General features: G+C 31.6%; 1 protein-coding gene across 2 annotated transcripts; it reads right to left on the bottom strand.

Annotated features, from left to right (window-relative positions):
- Positions 1-894: 894 nt before the first annotated feature.
- Positions 895-11,739, bottom strand: LOC146535123 (uncharacterized). 2 transcript variants are annotated; one of them, XM_085191783.1, is made up of 11 exons: positions 11,393-11,736; positions 11,115-11,252; positions 10,347-10,727; positions 9,425-9,938; positions 8,633-8,792; positions 8,050-8,096; positions 6,625-6,711; positions 4,926-5,029; positions 4,244-4,342; positions 3,102-3,269; positions 897-1,421 (listed from the first exon to the last, which is right to left on the bottom strand). In XM_085191783.1, the coding sequence occupies exons 1-11, from the start codon at positions 11,513-11,515 to the stop codon at positions 1,131-1,133; spliced, it is 2,112 nt and encodes a 703-aa protein (XP_085047909.1). In that variant the 5' UTR covers positions 11,516-11,736; the 3' UTR covers positions 897-1,130. The 2 variants fall into 2 exon arrangements, with proteins under 2 accessions (XP_085047910.1, XP_085047909.1); XM_085191784.1 differs by lacking the exon at positions 3,102-3,269 and having other exon boundaries at positions 895-1,421; positions 11,393-11,739.
- Between the last annotated feature and the right edge of the window lie 6,279 nt (positions 11,740-18,018).

Below are 18,018 nucleotides of genomic sequence, written 5' to 3'. Positions count from 1 at the left end.
GATTAACAAAGACCGATAGAAAACCAAATTAAAAACTTAAATGTCAAGTATACTTATATTCAAACTAAAATATAATAAAAAAAGTGAGCAAAATGTGGATATATAAAAATATCAATAACTCAACACAACGTAAAATAAAGGAATATGATTTTACAATAATAATAGATCAGTTATGTAAAGTACATTACCGAAGTGGGAATCGAACTCAGACCTGTCGCGTTTAGTCAGTCACCTCTGCGCCACTACGGTACATATTCTTTTTTATTATTTTTTCTTGTAAAATTGTATTATTTATCTAATAAGAGTTATCTTATTTAACTGATAAGTATTATTAGTATAAAATAATATGCAAAAAACTTATAAGAAATATGAATGTTTAGATGAAAATCAATACAAAATCAACTTGAAAAAGATTTGTTCTTATTATATTTTTTCACATACAACTTGAAAAAAGTATATCAGGTAAAGTATTATACTTAAAGCACGCTTATTTTTTAGTTTATAAAATACATTAAAAAAAAAGAAACAGTATTAGCAAAAGTACACTTCATATAAATGTATGTAAAGCATAAAGATCTCAAAAAAAATACCATTTACTTCGTAATATTACTTAAATTTAAATTTATACATACAATTTTTTAGTTAGTTAACAATATAAAAATATATATTTATAATAGATTTAGTCAATTTCAATATATATTTATATAATATTTAAACTAATATGCGTAGCTTTAATGGAATTTGAAATATTAAGAGTATTATTTGTGAAGTATAAATGTTATGTATATTTATAAATGTTTATTACGTTACTTACAATAAAGTTAGTAAATATTTTAAATAAATAATATTAAAATAAGAAAAATAAAACATAGCAAATATTTTAACATTTTCTAACAAAAAATTGTTCTTTCCGAAGGAAAAAATGATTGTTGTTAACTTATTAATATTTAATTATTGAAACTAGAAAATTGTATACTAAATGGACATATTTTTAAATATGTATTAATTATTAAGTTAAAAAAAAAACAAAATTACTAAACATCTAAGCAAATATGCATACTGAAAGTTAGCAACAAAAAAATCTAAGTATAAATTCAACACAGATACAAAATAATAAGAAATGAAACAGACTAATTAAAAATCTTAACAAATAATATCAAATGTATATCAGCCAGAGAGGGCTGTCCTATAATGGCTTTAATCAGGGAATCTGATACTAATTCTTTGTTCAATAACCTCACGTTAGCACTGTTAGGTAACAAGTCTAGTCTAGAAAGTTCTATTTGTAGACAATTATTAGACTCACAGACAAAATTAGGTGGAATAGGTTGTATTTCTCCCGACCAAGAGAATGGTTCTCCAGATATTCTATTATAAATTGTTATTGATCCAATTTTATTTTCTGTTTCTATTGATAGGGACTGAAAACCATTAAAAAAAAAAGATATATACTTTGTATTTATAACTACACATTTAAAAGACAATATTCATATATTAAAATCAGCTTCACGAAGACACTCCCGTCGGCACTTTCCGCCGAATTTTGGAGGCATTGTGTGTTGAGTGGCGAAAATCAACGCCACGCTTTGCCTCGACACCAGAGCGAAGATATTAAAACATAAATTAAAAAAAAATAATAATTTCCTCGAGTGGGGATGGAACCTACAACCATATATTGGCTATAACTGGCCTCCATATATTGATTTTTTCTAGCAATTTACTCAATCGAATACTTTATATTGTTACAACTTTTTTATTAAAATGAGAATAAAACAAACATTACATGTTAAGGGAAGCCTACCAAAATACAGTAGTGAAAACTGCATTTACATCGTTTAAGTAATTTTTGTTATACGCCAATAACATTTTTTTTTAAATAATTTTTTGGATTTTATTACATTAATAATTATAGATTAGCATTTAAATACAGAGATCCTATACATTTTTACTTTTTTATTATCCATACCTATATTATAAATTCGAAAGTAACTCTGTCTGTCTGTCTGTCCTTTACGCAATCAGGGCCAAACCGCTAATTAAATTGTGATAAAATACTCATATAGAGATACTTGAGGGTCCCGGGATGAACATAGGATACTTTTTTTTTCTCATATTTGTAATATTTTCGATATATACCAATATATTAAAATAATTAATTTGACAAGCAATTTATTCCGCCATGTTAATAACAATCGTCGCTACGCGTTGCTAAGCAACGGCTTGCAAAGTTTGTTCTTTTAAGAAAACGTCACCCAAAGTGAGTTTGCTTAATGCATACATGGCGCGCGCCGATATAGATTTGTATACATTAACAAAAATTAGATGATTTCTATAATTTGATATTCATTCTTATGAAAATAAATATAATGGTCACTTTTAGCATTTCAACTAGATTGAAATTATAGTTTACTGTATAACATTGTAATAAATAATTAAGGAGATGTCACTGATTCCAAATGACCTAGCCTACGAGTGGTATAGTATGACCGACGCGAACGGGCAGATGACTTTGAAATAAAATAAATATTTTTTTATATATTTTCGAATTACTATTATTTTTTATGTAATTATTTGCTGCTTATAATTAATTTATCTCAGTTTGGTTATCCATACCGATGTTATACACTTAAAATATCGTAATTTAAATCATTTGGGATTTAATTTAATATTGTTCGCAAAAATTAATAATTATTTAATATAGAAAAATGTTTAGGACGCGCGCACGGCAAACTTTAGGTATTTTTACTTCTTTTGTTTGTTCATTTCGGTTACTCAGATATTTTTTTTAATAATAAATCTCCATTTATTATTATTTTTTAATTTATTTTAGTTATTTAGGCTTATATATTCGCGGGCGTAGCCGCGTCCGGGCCCACTAGTATATATATAAAACAATATTTGATAAAATTTATGTTGTTGTATAAGCGCGATGATCGTGAGTTCAATTCCCATTCAAATAAGGCTATAATTTTCATTTTCTCCTTCCTATATTTCAATTCTAATCCAAAAATAATCATTAACATTTCTCTCTGGAAAGAGAAAGCGCGGCGTTAAATTCCGTCAATTATGTTTTCAAAATGTAAATAGATAAACAAACTCACATTAAGCGTAGCAACAAGACAATCTGTATTCTCATACACAGCTCGAAACAGATATAAGGCAGCGTCGTGCTCCACCACACGGAGAAGAGCCCCGGCGGAGATGGACTCCAGCGAGCAAGTTACGCTCCACGTGCTCGCTGATTGACGCTCTATGTGCTCGACGTGCTCCTGTCAGTTTGCGGGGTTTAGTTACGCACTTTTGGCTTTCATTTTTTTATTGTAGCTTTGCGCTGTATTAGACAGACTTAACAGGCTAGACAGAAAACTATTAACGTATTCTCGCCTTGGTAAAACGATAAAGCACGATCTTGAGTTTCGCCATTCAACTCGCCATGGCTTGAAAATTGTGCAACCCGTCAATAACGGGTTGACTTAATACTAGGTTTCCTCTGCCTAACCTGTAGTATGGCGTATACATCCTGCATGTAGGAAGTGTGAGAAGTGAAAATAGTCTTAAGACACTACTTTCTTCATTTTCCTCCGAATTGCAGAACTCAACGCCGCGATTTTGCCTCGACACCAGAGTGAAGAAATGAAAATATTAAATCTTCTATATCCTCGCGTGGGAATTGAAACCGCAACCGCTCGCCTTTACAGTTACATAATTGTGCCTCTGCACAGCGATTGGCCTCAAGTAGAACCAAAAAAACCATATACAGAATGGAAGCTTCGGCGCTCCTTTTACGAGTACAGCATATAGGGTAAAATATTTCAAACCCATACCTAAAGAAATTAATCAAGATACCTCAACAATTTAGACGTAGAATTTTTTTCAAACGTATACTACGATGTTTATTCATACTGTATTTCGTGTGATGCAGTTACGCATAGATACAAATAACGTAAGCACTTAGTACTACAAAAATACTACTAAACGTTAAATAACTTTGAACTTTATCGCCAATACCTACGACTCGATTTCGGAATTAGGCGTGTGCGTTAGGCATTGTATTAGATTTTTACATAGTTAAAACTGTGGTTTCATTTAAAGTGGTACTGCCAAAACACTCTGTATATAAATGATGTTTTAAAAAAAGTATTTAATATTTAAAAAAACACATTTTAGTATCAATCACTAAGTATTTTTTTTATAAAAATATGAAAATAAACATAATATAGTAAACGTAGGTCTTAATAAATACCTCTCTAATATGATTTTCTAGAATAATCTTGGGTCCCGCCCAAGAACAAAAAATGCACTGTACTCGCATATTATCCTTTGTTATTTGATCCATGTAGTCCTGAAAATGTATGTTTATATTAATTAATCAAATTTCTTGTGTGAAAGTAGAACAAACATCCATCCTCATAAACTTTCACATTTTTAATATTAGTAGGATATTATTTATATTTTATTATTATTCACATTTTCATTTCTTCGCTCTGCAGTCGAGGCAAAGACCGTTGTTGAGTTCCACGCCACACATCACGTAATGCCTCCAGAATTCCGCGGAAAGTGGGGAACGGAGTTTCTTAACATTAGGTTCCCTCTGCCTTTACTGTTGTGAGCGGAATACAACGTAAAGCTGATATTTTAAAAAAAAATCAGCTTCACGTGTGTGTGACAGGAGCCACACTAGAAAATCAGCTCAACCTGTGCCTTCGTCGCGCAGTGGGACAGCGTCTGACTGTAAACGCGATGGTTGTAAGTTGAGTTCCGCCACTCAACACGCAATATCACAAATTTGGAAAGTGGAGAACGAAGTGTCTAAGCTTAGCACTAGTTTAACAACACTAGGTGACAAAATACAACAATAATACAAATAAAAGCGTAAAAACTGAAACAAAAATTAAAATTAAGCATAATAAAAACATATCACTTACGCCATCTTGACTTATAAATTCGAGTGCATCTTCTACTATTGCCGGTAAAGTAACGGCGCTTAGATCCTGCAATGTTTCTAAAGATGACGTTGACGCGTTGAAATCTAAAAAGATAACTATTTTTATAAACTAACTTAGCTTCACGCTTTATCCCTAAATGGGTAGTCAGGGAGAACGGAGCACCAAACGCTACGGTCTCTACGAGTACATACCTCTTTCGCCTCGTTCATTTTCATTAATTTATTCATACATGCCCTCCGGGTGATCCTCATGCTTTTTACGTGACCTTCCTCCAGTATCTTTGATACTGTGTTTTCGAAGGTCAACAGAGGTCTCTCTCTACCTCTGTTACCATTAACTTTTCCACCATAAATCTTCTTTGCCATTCTTTCATCACTCATTCGTTCGACGTGCCCAAACCAGATGGTTTGGGTTAGATAAGCACGTTCTTCTTTCTCATCGAATCTATATTTTTCATTGTATTATTTTTATTAGTGTATTACGGTAATGATAATCATGATATACCTTTTTGAAATCCTCGTATTGATCTCATGAATTTGATACCCATAGTCCAATGAAGCCCCACAGCGGCCATGATTTTTTTTATTTATTATATATTAATCTAATCTAATAATATATTCTATTATATATCTAAGAACACTTGGGCTGCTAAGATGAATCTTACGATAGCTCAATTTTATAAATCCGTTCAGCGGTTCTGGAGATATGAGGTAAAAAAGAATATTACATACATACATACAAAATACGCGCGAAAAATATAACCCTTCAGTCGGGAAAAATAACCAAAATCGGAGATCTCAACAAATTTTTCTTGTGAAATGTCTCATATATTAAATATATGTTAATGATATTAATAAAATATATATTACTAGCGGACGCGCGCAGTTTCACTTGCGTATTTAAGAGTGAATTCTAATAACCCATGAAACATGTGTTCATTGAAATATTTTTAAGAGTCGAAATTTAAAATTTTATAAAAATCGGTGGCGATTTAAAGATTTTTCCATACAAACTTTCAACCCCTAATTTACACCCTTAGGGTGTGAATCCTAGAAAACCATGAAACATATGTTCAATTAAATATTTTTAAGAGTCTAAATATCAAATTTTATAAAAATCGGTGGCGATTTAAGAATTTTCCCATACAAACTTTCAACCCCTTATTTGCACCCTTAGGGGTGAATTCTAAAAAACCATGAAACATGTGTTTAATTATATACGTTTAAGAGTCTGAATTTCAAATTTTATAAAAATTGGTGACGATTTAAAAAAAACCTATACAAACTTTCAACCCCTTATTTGCACCCTTAGAGGGAGAATTCTAGAAAACGATAAAACACGTGTTTAATTAAATACTTTTAAAAATCTAAATTTCAAATTTTATAAAAATCGGTGGCGATTTAAATTTTTTTCCATACAAACTTTGAACCCCTATTTCACCCCTTTAGGGTTAAAATTTTTCAAAATCCCTTCTTAGTGGATGTCCAGATTACGAAAGTAAACTTTTGTCCAAATTTCACGTTTCTACGCACAGCGGTTACGGCTGTGCGTGCGTCTTACCTCAGTCAGTGAGGACAAGTCCTTTTATATATATAGATAGATTATTTTTCATATTCCGAGTTCGAACCAACAATCATCTTGATTATAATCATATTTAATAGTACCTAGAAAGTCTTACCTTCAGCCTGATAATAATTTCTTGTGGCATTCTGCTCTGGAAACTGCTGAAATTCGTGAAAACGGTCCACTTCTAGATTTCTTTCATCTATATGTAATATAAATATAATGTAATATAAAATATAATATTAACAAAATACCTAAATTCTATTTATATATCGTCGGCTTAGAGTGTAAACCTGATAACAGTCTATTAAATAATGTCCGACCGAAAAATTTTTGACCTGAAATCTAAACCGAACCTTCGACTTGGGTGCCAGTTTCGGCCGAACGTGACCAGATGTCCCCATTTTGAACGGACTGTCCCGTTTTTTTTTGTGTGTCTCAGTGTCCCGAAACATGCTACCAGGAAGTACAAATGCTCCGATTTTTTCCATCGAAATAAGTTTCTTCGTGATTATAGCAGTACCTAGGCTACTCTACGCTCTTCTTTTCTTTTCCAAGAGGTGCGGGTTCAAATCCTGCTACGTACAATATTTTATAAAAAAAAAAAATTACATTTAAGGTATCTACGACGGTGATTTCAGTACATAATCACCACAATTTCTAGAGCCACGACAAGTATTGAGTTTGAGCACGACCGAAGGTACGGCTGGTTTTCTACTATTTTGGGCCGAAACCAAACCTTCAGTCGGTCACTACTATTAAATTAATAAGCAGATTTTCTTTTACATTTTCAAAAATTGATTTGTATTCTCTACTACATGAAATAAAACAAGGGTCGATTTTAAACTTTTGTTGCCGAATGGTATAAAAATATACGGGTACATAACGATATAAAACGGATTTAGCAGATTTACATTCTAAGCCGACGGAAAATATATTAAGATAAATAAAAAACTATCAATATCAAAAAATAGTAGTTAGTTGTGAATAAATTAATCAATCAAATCGATTAATAAACCAAATACAAGGTACACTCGTATGCAATTGTTACTTATATAAAAAGAAACAAAAAAAACCCGTTACTATAGATTAAAAGCCATTGTCATGCATTTAAGCAGCAAACCGTAAATGTCCGTAGGTTGTAAATGGCATCGGGTTCGATCCCTCATTTGGGTGAATGGTTATGCCGAATTCTACAGGCGTGTTGACTCTGCGCCACGGCTTGCCTTACCACCAGGACAAAGAAATAAAAACATTAAATATTTTTATGTCCCTGTGCAACAACTGGCCTCAATGGAGTATGATTATATTTAAATACTTTTTCATTTCCTGGCTCTGGTAATAAACCGACGCGCGGCGTTGAAATCCGCCACTCAACACGAAATGTCTCGAAAATTAGGCGGTGAGTGGGAAACGTAGTAACTTATTACTATGTTCCCTCTGATTACCATGCTATATGCGGGATACAGTGTGAAACTTAAGAAAGAAAAGAAGACAAAAACAAAAAACTCATTAGTATAAATAAATAATAAGCACTTACACGATATATAACCCTCGTTTGATACAATAGTGGAAGGTTGCACCATCCTGTAAGCAAATGACATGCAAGCAAACCAAAGCAGAGAAAATGCGGAAGAACACATACCCAAAAAAATAACAATATTCAATTAAATTGTAATAAATGAATGCTTTATTTACTCTGATTTAGATGACATATGGAAGAAAAATATTAGTATGTAGATCATATTTTCCATTTAGACAGAGAGAAGAGAGAGAAATACTCTTTGATGATATTATTATGATGCGCGTAGTCATAAAATATATATTACAATACATTTGCAACAATGAATGGTGGTGCAGACGACAAGCGTGCATCTGTAAACTCGATAGGTTGTGTTCGATTCCAACTACAGGAAATAAAACATTTAACATATTCATTTCCTCTCTCTGGCAACTAGGCAAAGCGAAAACTAACCACGGCGTAAGTTCCGCCACTGCACACCCGTCATGCAATTAATTATACTGTGCGTGAGGAGTAGAGTCTTAACACTATGTTTCCTGTCTACCCTGCTTTATGCGGGATACAGCGTGAAGCGTGAAAAATTTTAAAAAAATGAACTCACGGTGTAGTAATAATAGGTGTAGAATAAACAGATTCAGTTTTAAGTGTTGTAGCTATTTGTAATAATGGCGCATTAGAAACATTGTTTTTGATATTGTACACAGTTTCTAATATTATTTTGTTAGGTTGATTTATATTCGAGAAGACAGGATGGCTTTGACCTGAAAGAAAATATATAAAATATAATGTTGAGTATGCCGTTATAGATGAGTTGCATGACAGTAATAGATAGTTGTGGGTTCAAATCAAAGTTTTTAAATGTTAACAACTTAAATATGTAATCTTTATTTAAAACATAATGATATGAGGCAACTTAGTCATGATATTTCTGTTGTTCTTACGTTTTATAATATAAAGGTGGAAGTTACTAAGGATTAAAAAAATATATTTATATACGTACATTTATAATATATATTTAACCTTTACTAGTATTTTTATCGTAGTACGCGTACGCGTAACTGCGTCACACGAACAGGTACGGATATAGATATACATTGTGAAATTAAAAAAATTCTACATCTAAACTGTTGAGGTTTTTGATCTTGATTAATTTCGTCGGGTATGGGTTTCAAAAAGGAGCGTGGAGGACGTTCTCGTAAAAGGAGCGCTGACGCCCCCTGTAATAACCAAATGGTGATTGAACCTACAACTGACGTATATACAGTCAGATTCTGTTTCACTGTGCTCTTCTCCAAAAAAATGTAATATATACAAAGTAGTACAAATATATCTATATATACACACACACAAAAACATAATATATATAGTTAGATAGTAAAAAAAAGCTACTCACTACACTCATATTCCGTACTAACTTGTACATACAATGGCTGACTATAATCAATTCTATTTATATTATTAAATCTACTAAAAACTTCACTAATTGTTGGCAAACGTCCACTTTCCATTTCATTAAACTTTTGAAGTCTAATTTGTTCAGATCTTACCATTTGATAACAACAAACATCCAAATTGGTATTATTTATGTTGTTTTCTGTTATTATATTGGGATAATTTATTTGTAAATAATTATTATTCCCATTACATTCTGTTAAATTATTATAATTATCATAACTTATAGTACTAATAACATTCTGTGTATTAGCTTCGGAATTTCTAAAACTTGTTTCCGGTTTTGGTACCATATGTCTTTCTTGTATTATAGTATTTAGTTTTGCTATGCTGCCATCATTTTTGCGTAACCATACGGTTTGTGTGCTATGAATTGATTTAGGAGTAGTATCTGGTACCAGTCGGCATAAGTTAGTTAATGTTTTTTGACATTTTGTTGGAATGCTCAATAAATGCTTTAAAAAAAGGGTTGTATTTAATTTATGTAATGGTTGACATACAATGTTTATAAACGGGAAAATGATGTTTAAAAAAAATAATGTCTTAGCAGGGAAATAAAATTATTAAATATTTCATTATCCAGAGTGAGAACTATTAGATAGTTGCAAGTACAAATTTGTTGTTAAACGTTAATAAATAAATATGGAATCTTCTAAAGACTTGTTCGTTTATATTATGGCAGATTTTGTCTGTCACATTTTACCTTAACATCAACAGATATTAATAAATATTAATCATAATTTAATAATAAGAGAATGGATTAATCCTTTCTCTTAAGCAGAAATCGAATCTTTATGTTTATATTCAAATACTATTTTTTGTATTGAACTTTTGTTATTAGTAATGTAAATAAAAATACTTACCGGTTCATCATTCAACATTAAAGGCCTTTTTAATGAACTATTTAGTATATTAGGTTTATGTTTTTTATATACACATTTAGCAAATCCATCATTTGTAAAAAATTCTATTCTTGTTCCTTTTGTACTATGCGGTTTTATTTCTTGACCACTTAATAGAGCATAATTGGGTTTAACAGTTTTCTTATTAAAACTTCTCAGTACTCTATCACTGGATAAACCATTTTGGTTTAATGTATGTATTAATTTTTTCTTTGGGTTGTGAGTGTCTAAGCTTCCTGAAGATTCCGGGCTGCTCAGTAAATGCATATGGCCAGGACGTTTTGGAGTTTGGATAATGGGTGGAGAAAATAGAATATTACTTGATGATGGTAGCTCTGTGTACTGAAAGAATTATTTATATAGTTATAAAGCCTAATGGGCTTTAAAGCCTTTAAGAATTGATAAAATATATTGAACATTTTAAAAATTAATACTAGGTACTTTGATAACTTTCTGTATATTATATTGAGTCTATATCACTTTTTCCATATTATTATTATTATTTTATTTTACAATATTTAAAAATATCAATATTTACTATAGAACTAAGGTGTCATTCTAATAAAACAAGCATTCGCAAATAAGACCAAATTATTTGATATAATAATTCGTTATTTGTTATTCAATTTATAATTAATATATTTATTCTGGCTGTTATTTTAATATATAAAAAAAAAAACAAATTTTGGGATAATTCCTTTAAACAAATGAATATGTTGTTTTATTTACCTTCATTCTTTTTCTTTGAATTTCTCTTTTATTTTTGGATAATTGTAATCTTTCTAATGCAACTTTGCGTGTTATATTGTGGACGGCTGTTTCAGATTTGTATCTCTTTGCATGGATAAGTTCCACTAAATATACTTTCTACGAAAGAATCATATTAGTTTAATTAAAAAGTAAACTGTATCATGTTCACAGAAATATTTAAATATAAAATTTTCTATAAATTCAACAGACCATTTACTACAATTAATTAAACTACTTTTAATATATCATATACTTACCTTAAAATTAGAAGGCAAACCTAAAGATTTAGCCAACTTCTGTAAACACCGGTAATTGCATTGTTCTAATTTTTTGTATGATAATTTTTCATCATCTTCCATTTGTACATTTTTTGATTGCATTTTGATTGAATGAGTTTAAGTCTCAGATTTGAAGACCTTAAGCACGTGCACACAAAAATAGCGATAATGGCGAATATTGATAATGACACAAACAAAAAATAAACTTTTATGTACCCACGTATAAAAATATTTAGTTGTAGGTGAAAATTTCAAGTTTTTGTGAATCCATCATAAAAGAAAAATGCAACTTGTATAATTTCCAATTTGAATTTTAGTCAATAAAAAGTTTCCTTTACATTTCAAGTACCTAATTACCTACTTTAAAATTTGGATTTTCAAATTTATGTAGTGCAAGTGCGTTTTGTTTTTGCTTTTTTAGATTTCTTAGCTCATTTAATGAGTATTGAAATATACAAAATATAATAAATATGTTTAAATATATTTTCTAAATTCATATATATTAAGAAAAGGGAAATTAAGAAAAAAAATCTATAAAATAAAAATCGTTTCCATAAATCTATTTATTTTTTAATAATATATTTTAGTTATGCGTAATCTGAAGGTATCTTATTGATATACAAAGTCATGTGTCCCGCATATAGTAGGAAAGAATTTAGTGTTATTACACTGCATTCCTCACGTCTCGCCACTGGACCACCACTACTTCTACGAAGTTAATAATTTTGGTCAATTAATGAAAAAATGCTATTATTATACATTAATATATAAGCTATTTATCTATATATATAAAAGGACTTGTCCTCACTGACTGAGGTAAGACGCACGCACAGCCGTAACCGCTGATGGTAGAAACATGAAATTTGGACAGATGTTTACTTTCGTAATCTGGACATCCACTAAGAAGGGATTTTGAAAAATTTTAACCCTAAAGGGGTGAAATAGGGGTTGAAAGTTTGTATGGAAAAAAAATTAAATCGGTACCGATTTTTATAAAATTTGAAATTTAGATTTTTAAAAGTATTTAACTGATTACGTGTTTCATCGTTTTCTAGAATTCTCCCCCTAAGGGTGAAATAAGGGGTTGAAAGTTTGTATGGAAAAATCTTTAAAACGCCACCGACTATTATAAAATTTGAAATTTAGACTCTTAAAAATATTTAAATGAACATGTGTTTCATGGTTTTCTAGAATTTACCCCCTAAGGGTGCAAATAAGGGATGGAATGTTTGTATGGAAAAATCTTTAAATCGCCACCGATTTTTATAAAATTTGTAATTTAGACTCTTAAAAATATTCCATTGAAAACATGTTTCGTGGTTTCTTAGAATTCACCCCTAATTAAGCAAGCGAAGCTGCGCACGTCCGCTAGTAATATATAAATTGTTAAAATATATATCTAGATCTAGGCATACGTATGTTCAATACTAAGCTGATATAAATATATTTTAGGACTTTTAAGTAAATGAACAGTTTATCCATATCTAATTCCTTATTAATTAATTTACCTTTATTTTGTACTAGCGGGCCTCTCGCGGCTTCGCCCGCTTAAACTAAATAATTATTCATTTATTAAACAGAATTGACTGACAGTCATTTGTTGATGTCAATTAATAATTTAATGTAAATTATTGATTAAATGGTAAATTATTGATTTGGGTAAGGATTTATAATAATCTTTCTAAAATAACTGTAATGATAGCATATTACAAAAATACCCAAATCGAATCGAATAATCCAATATCGAAATCGAACCCAAAACAATTAATCAAATAAATTAATCGAATATCGAATTGTAAATAATTCATTGACAATCTCCTCCAAAAAAACTCCAAAAAAATTAATTACAAAAAAATACAGATATTATATTATATTATATTATATTATGTTTGGTTTCTCAACTTTTTCACGATTTAGTCGGTTTTAATAAATGCCCCGTCCCGAGACCCTCAGGAAAAAAGGCATTCACTATATTCTTGTTAATATTACCCCCTCCTCCTACCCCTTGTTAAGTTAGTAAATAAATAAATCAAATTAATACATATATTTAAATAGAATACTGTTAAATTATGTCAGTTGTGAGTTTAATTTCAGAAGTATGTCAATTTGTGTGTGTGTGGATGATGACTACGTGTCCGCTATTGATGATTGCTGTGGTTGCGTTACGAAAACGGTATCTCCAAGAACTTTATTAATTATGGTGGAGGAGTGTAATGCTGCCTGTTTCTGAAGGATTTGAATATTTATGTATGTATCTAATTTATCGCAATATCGCTGAAGGCTTTTTGATACCACTCCCGTGGCTCCTACAATTATCGGAATAGTTGTGACTGTGGTGTTCCATAATCTGGAGAGTTCAACTTTAAGCGGATGGTATTTGCTAATTTTTTCTAGTTCCTTAGCTCCAATATTATAGTCAGACGGTACTGAGATGTCAATAAGGTAAGTATGGTTGTTTGTTTTATCTATATATATCAGGTCAGGTCTATTGTGTACTATTGTAACATCTGTTTGTACCGGTAATTCCCACATTAACTTCGCAACACTATTTTCTCTTACAGTTGGTTGTTTTAATTCCTCCTTCCACCACAATTTATTAACCTCCATTTTGCTTTTCCTAGCCAAGCACCAGAATATATACTGAACTAAGTTATTATGTCGTTTTACAAAATAAGTACCGGCAAGTTTCTCACAACCTGCAAGAAGATGTTGAACTGTCTCGTCCCTACTTACGCACAAGCGGCATTTGCCATCAACATTCCGCTTCAATATATCTCGCTCATGTTGGCGCGTTATTACTGCCTGATCTTGTATAGCAAATATGGACGATTCCAGTGCAGGTGAAATAGTTTGTTTCTTCAGCCATTTAAACGAGAGTTCCCTATCAATATTGGCAAGATCAAGAACTTTTTTAGGAAATTGTCCATGTAAACTCTTATTTCTCCAAGCTTCGTTTTGTTTTTTTATTATACAATTTTTAATTTCAGATTTAGTGTGATTATTACCGGACGTTAATTTTAATTCTGTTTCTATTTCTAGTGAATCTTTGTATATTGAATATTTTTCTCTCTTCTGGTCGTGTGTCACTATTGCTTCTATTAAATAATCACTTTTCTGATCTAGATATAGTTTGTACTTCAAAATATGAGCTTTATATAAATTTTCTGTATTAATTAAACCTCTACCGCCATTCGTTACGGGTAAATATAGTCTCTCTAAATCTGCTTTTTGATGGACCTTTTTTATTGCTAATAATTTTCGTGTTTTGACATCTATTCGTTTTAAATCACTATTTTTATAATTAATCACTCCGAATGAATACGTTAAAACTGGAACAGCATACGTATTAATCCCCTTTATCAAATTTCTTGCGTTTAAATAAGAATTTGTAATGCTTTTAACTCTCCTAAAGTACTCTTTTGTTAATTGATCTCTAATATTACTGTGGTTTATTTTTCCCGATTCGTTTATTCCTAAATATTTGTATGTTTGATCTATTTTTAACTGTTTAAAACTATTTCCATTCAGTAGTACATGTTCATCACCTTCGGTGTAATTCCTATGTCCAGCAGTTATATGAAGAATATTACATTTATCAAATCCAAATGACATACCTATATCGGCAGTAAAAATTTCTACACTATTCAGTAAAATTTTCAAGTTAGTTTTGTTGTTTGCATACACTTTAAGGTCGTCCATATATATGAGGTGATTAACCCACACGCTGTCCTTCAGATGGTATCCCTTTTTGTCATATTTCCCTAGAATGACTGATATCGGATTGAGAGCTAAACAAAATAGCATTGGAGACAATGAGTCGCCCTGAAAAATGCCCCGTTTTACCTGAATCGGTTCTGTAGTAAAAGAGTTTGAAGAGCCCTTTGCCGTCATCACAACTTTCCATTTTGGCATAGCTCTTTCCAGAAAGAATTTGATAGCTGGTGGGCATTTGTAGATATCTAATACTTGCAAAAGCCATTCGTGCGAAATACTATCAAACGCCTTTTGATAGTCTATCCAGCCCATACTTAAATTTTTTTGACTTTTGTGAGCATCTTCTAATATGGCCTTGTTAATCATTAAGTGATCTTTACATCCACGGGCCCCACGACGACAACCTCTCTGCTCTGGGGCCATGATATTATTTGCAGCACAATGGTTGTAAAGTTGGTCAGCCAGTATCGAGGTTAGAAGCTTGTACATACTCGGCAAACATGCAATCGGGCGCCAGTTTTTAGGTTCTTCGGTATCCAGATTTTTTGGTATTAAAATAACCTTACCAGTAGTTAACCAGTCTTCTAAAGGTTCCTCACCCTTCAGAATATTTGTAAATAACATTGCTAGATGGTCGTGCATTTTAGAAAAATATTTTAGGTAATAGTTTTGAATTTTATCTTGTCCTGGCGCCTTCCAATTCAACATTTTACCTACGGCTTGTTTAATCTGTTCAGTAGTGGTTTCTTCAAATAAATGAGTATTTATAGTTGTGTCATTGTGTTGCCTAATATCAGATATCCACTTTGCGTTACGATTGTGAGAAACTGGTTGCGATAAAATGTTTTTCCAAAATTCTTCAGTACTGTCTTTGCTCGGTAATTTTATATTAATATTTTCTTGCTTGTTGTTTAAACTTCTATATAGTCTATGTTCGTCTTCTGTAAACATTTTGTTTTGTTGTTTCCTACTATTTATTTCCTCATATCGCTTTATCCTACCTGCTAATGCTTTTATTCTTTGTTTCAACATTTCTTCTCTATTTTTATGCTCTATTTCGTTTTGTATATTATACTTAGAATACAGTTTTATTTTGATTTTTATCATTTTTCTTGAATTAACTCCTCTAGAGATTTCTATCATCTGCCCCAACTCTTTCCTCAAACGTTCTATTTTTACTTTTACTCTTTTTTTCCATGGTGGGTCTGTATGCGGTTTTGTTGTATTACTAGGTGTGTAAGGTGATTGATTATTATTTATTATTAGGGTTTTTGCAGCCGAATAAATTATATCGTTTGTATCTCGAAGAGAGCAAGCACCTGGCAAAAGGTCTGGCAAAAAGTTGTTTATAATTGCCAAATTTTGTAGATATTGCTTATTAATTTTGGCTTTTGGCAGATACTCGCGCTCCTCGATAGCTATTTCCTTTGTTTCAGCTAAAATGTTAAGGAATTGATTAATAATTGGATTTTCGTAATAATTAGCCGTTTGAGGAACTGGCTGATTATCAGGGTTAAATGTTTCCCTACTTTCATTATTAAGTGTTGTTGGTTCTTCTATTGTTTCTTCTATTATATTATTTAAGGTAGTTGATGTATATGTCTCAGTATTAATGGGTGTGTAAATGTTATTTTGTTGTATTAGCTGCATCTTTATTTCAGCAGACTGCTTTATTCGATTCAGTTGTTCTTGTGATATAAGGTTCTGTTTTAAAATTCTACGCGCTTGGTTAGACAGTGTATTTCCGTTGAATTTGTGTATCTTTGGATTGTCAGGGTTCCGTTCCTTAAATAGCTTTTCTAATTTTCTTATGTATTCTGTCCCTTCATGTTTCGCCATATAATAACAAAACATTAGCTCCTCTTCCTCTGGTTGTGTCCACTTTCTCCTCCTATCACCCTGAGATTTATCCACGTTTATTGAATTTTGGCTTTCTTTGCGAATACTGATTTGTGCTGGTTGATTTGAGGAAGACGTTGATGATGTGGATGTTGTTCTTGAACGAGTGTTATGTATGATTGGTATGACTGGTGTTGATGCTTGTTGTGATTCATTTTCTATTGTTTTTTGTATTGTATCGAGTGTATTTTTTGATAATACATTTTGTTTTATGATTCTTCGCGCTTGATTAGATAAGAGACTTCCGTTCATGTAACTTTTTGAGTTTGTTGGATTACGTTCTTTATAAATATTTTCAAGTTTTCTAATGTATCCTCCACCCTCACTCCTAGCCTTATAATAACAGTACATCAATTCCTCTAATTCAGCTTGTGACCACTTTTGTTTTCCTGCAGTTGTTGAACTTATTGTGGTCCCCACGGATGGACCGGCCGAGTGTTCGACAGGAGATTCCCTTCTCGGCAAAGTCTCATTCGTTCCTACCCCATTCCCCTCAGATTCGGCTGTGACATTTTCGGTTTCCCCGACTCCCGCCCGCCTGTTCAACGGAGAGCCACTGGCGGTCCGCATGCTGTCATGCCCAGCGCCAGCTCCAGACATGCCCCGGCGATCACCCCCGGGTAGCGACCCTATACGTAAATTCTTAAATTGTCTCTTCATGATTAAGAAGGTTGCTAGTGCTCCGTTGGCCATCGATTAAGTCACCGTCTGATATACAGACTTCGATGTTCCACCCCTCACGTGGCATAGATCTTACAGCCGGACGTGGAGTTAGACTATGAGGGGCATATTATATTATATTATATTATATTATATTATATTATATTATATTATAATAAATATAAGTATAGGTAATCTTATTTATAATCAGAATATTTGCAGGCATTCAAATGACCATAATTTTTTTTTAATGAAGCTGGGACAGACAGATAGACAAGAAATTAAAAAAATATATTTTTGCTTTCTATTATTCTTTTTAAGTGCCCCTCTAT

This window comes from Heliconius melpomene, chromosome 10 (genome assembly GCF_056956725.1).
Source record: "Heliconius melpomene rosina isolate 202511_hmr_F chromosome 10, ASM5695672v1, whole genome shotgun sequence".
Lineage (NCBI taxonomy): Eukaryota > Metazoa > Arthropoda > Insecta > Lepidoptera > Nymphalidae > Heliconius > Heliconius melpomene.
The sequence above is the reverse complement of the archived record's forward strand: the minus strand, read 5'-3'. Positions and strand labels throughout refer to the sequence as shown.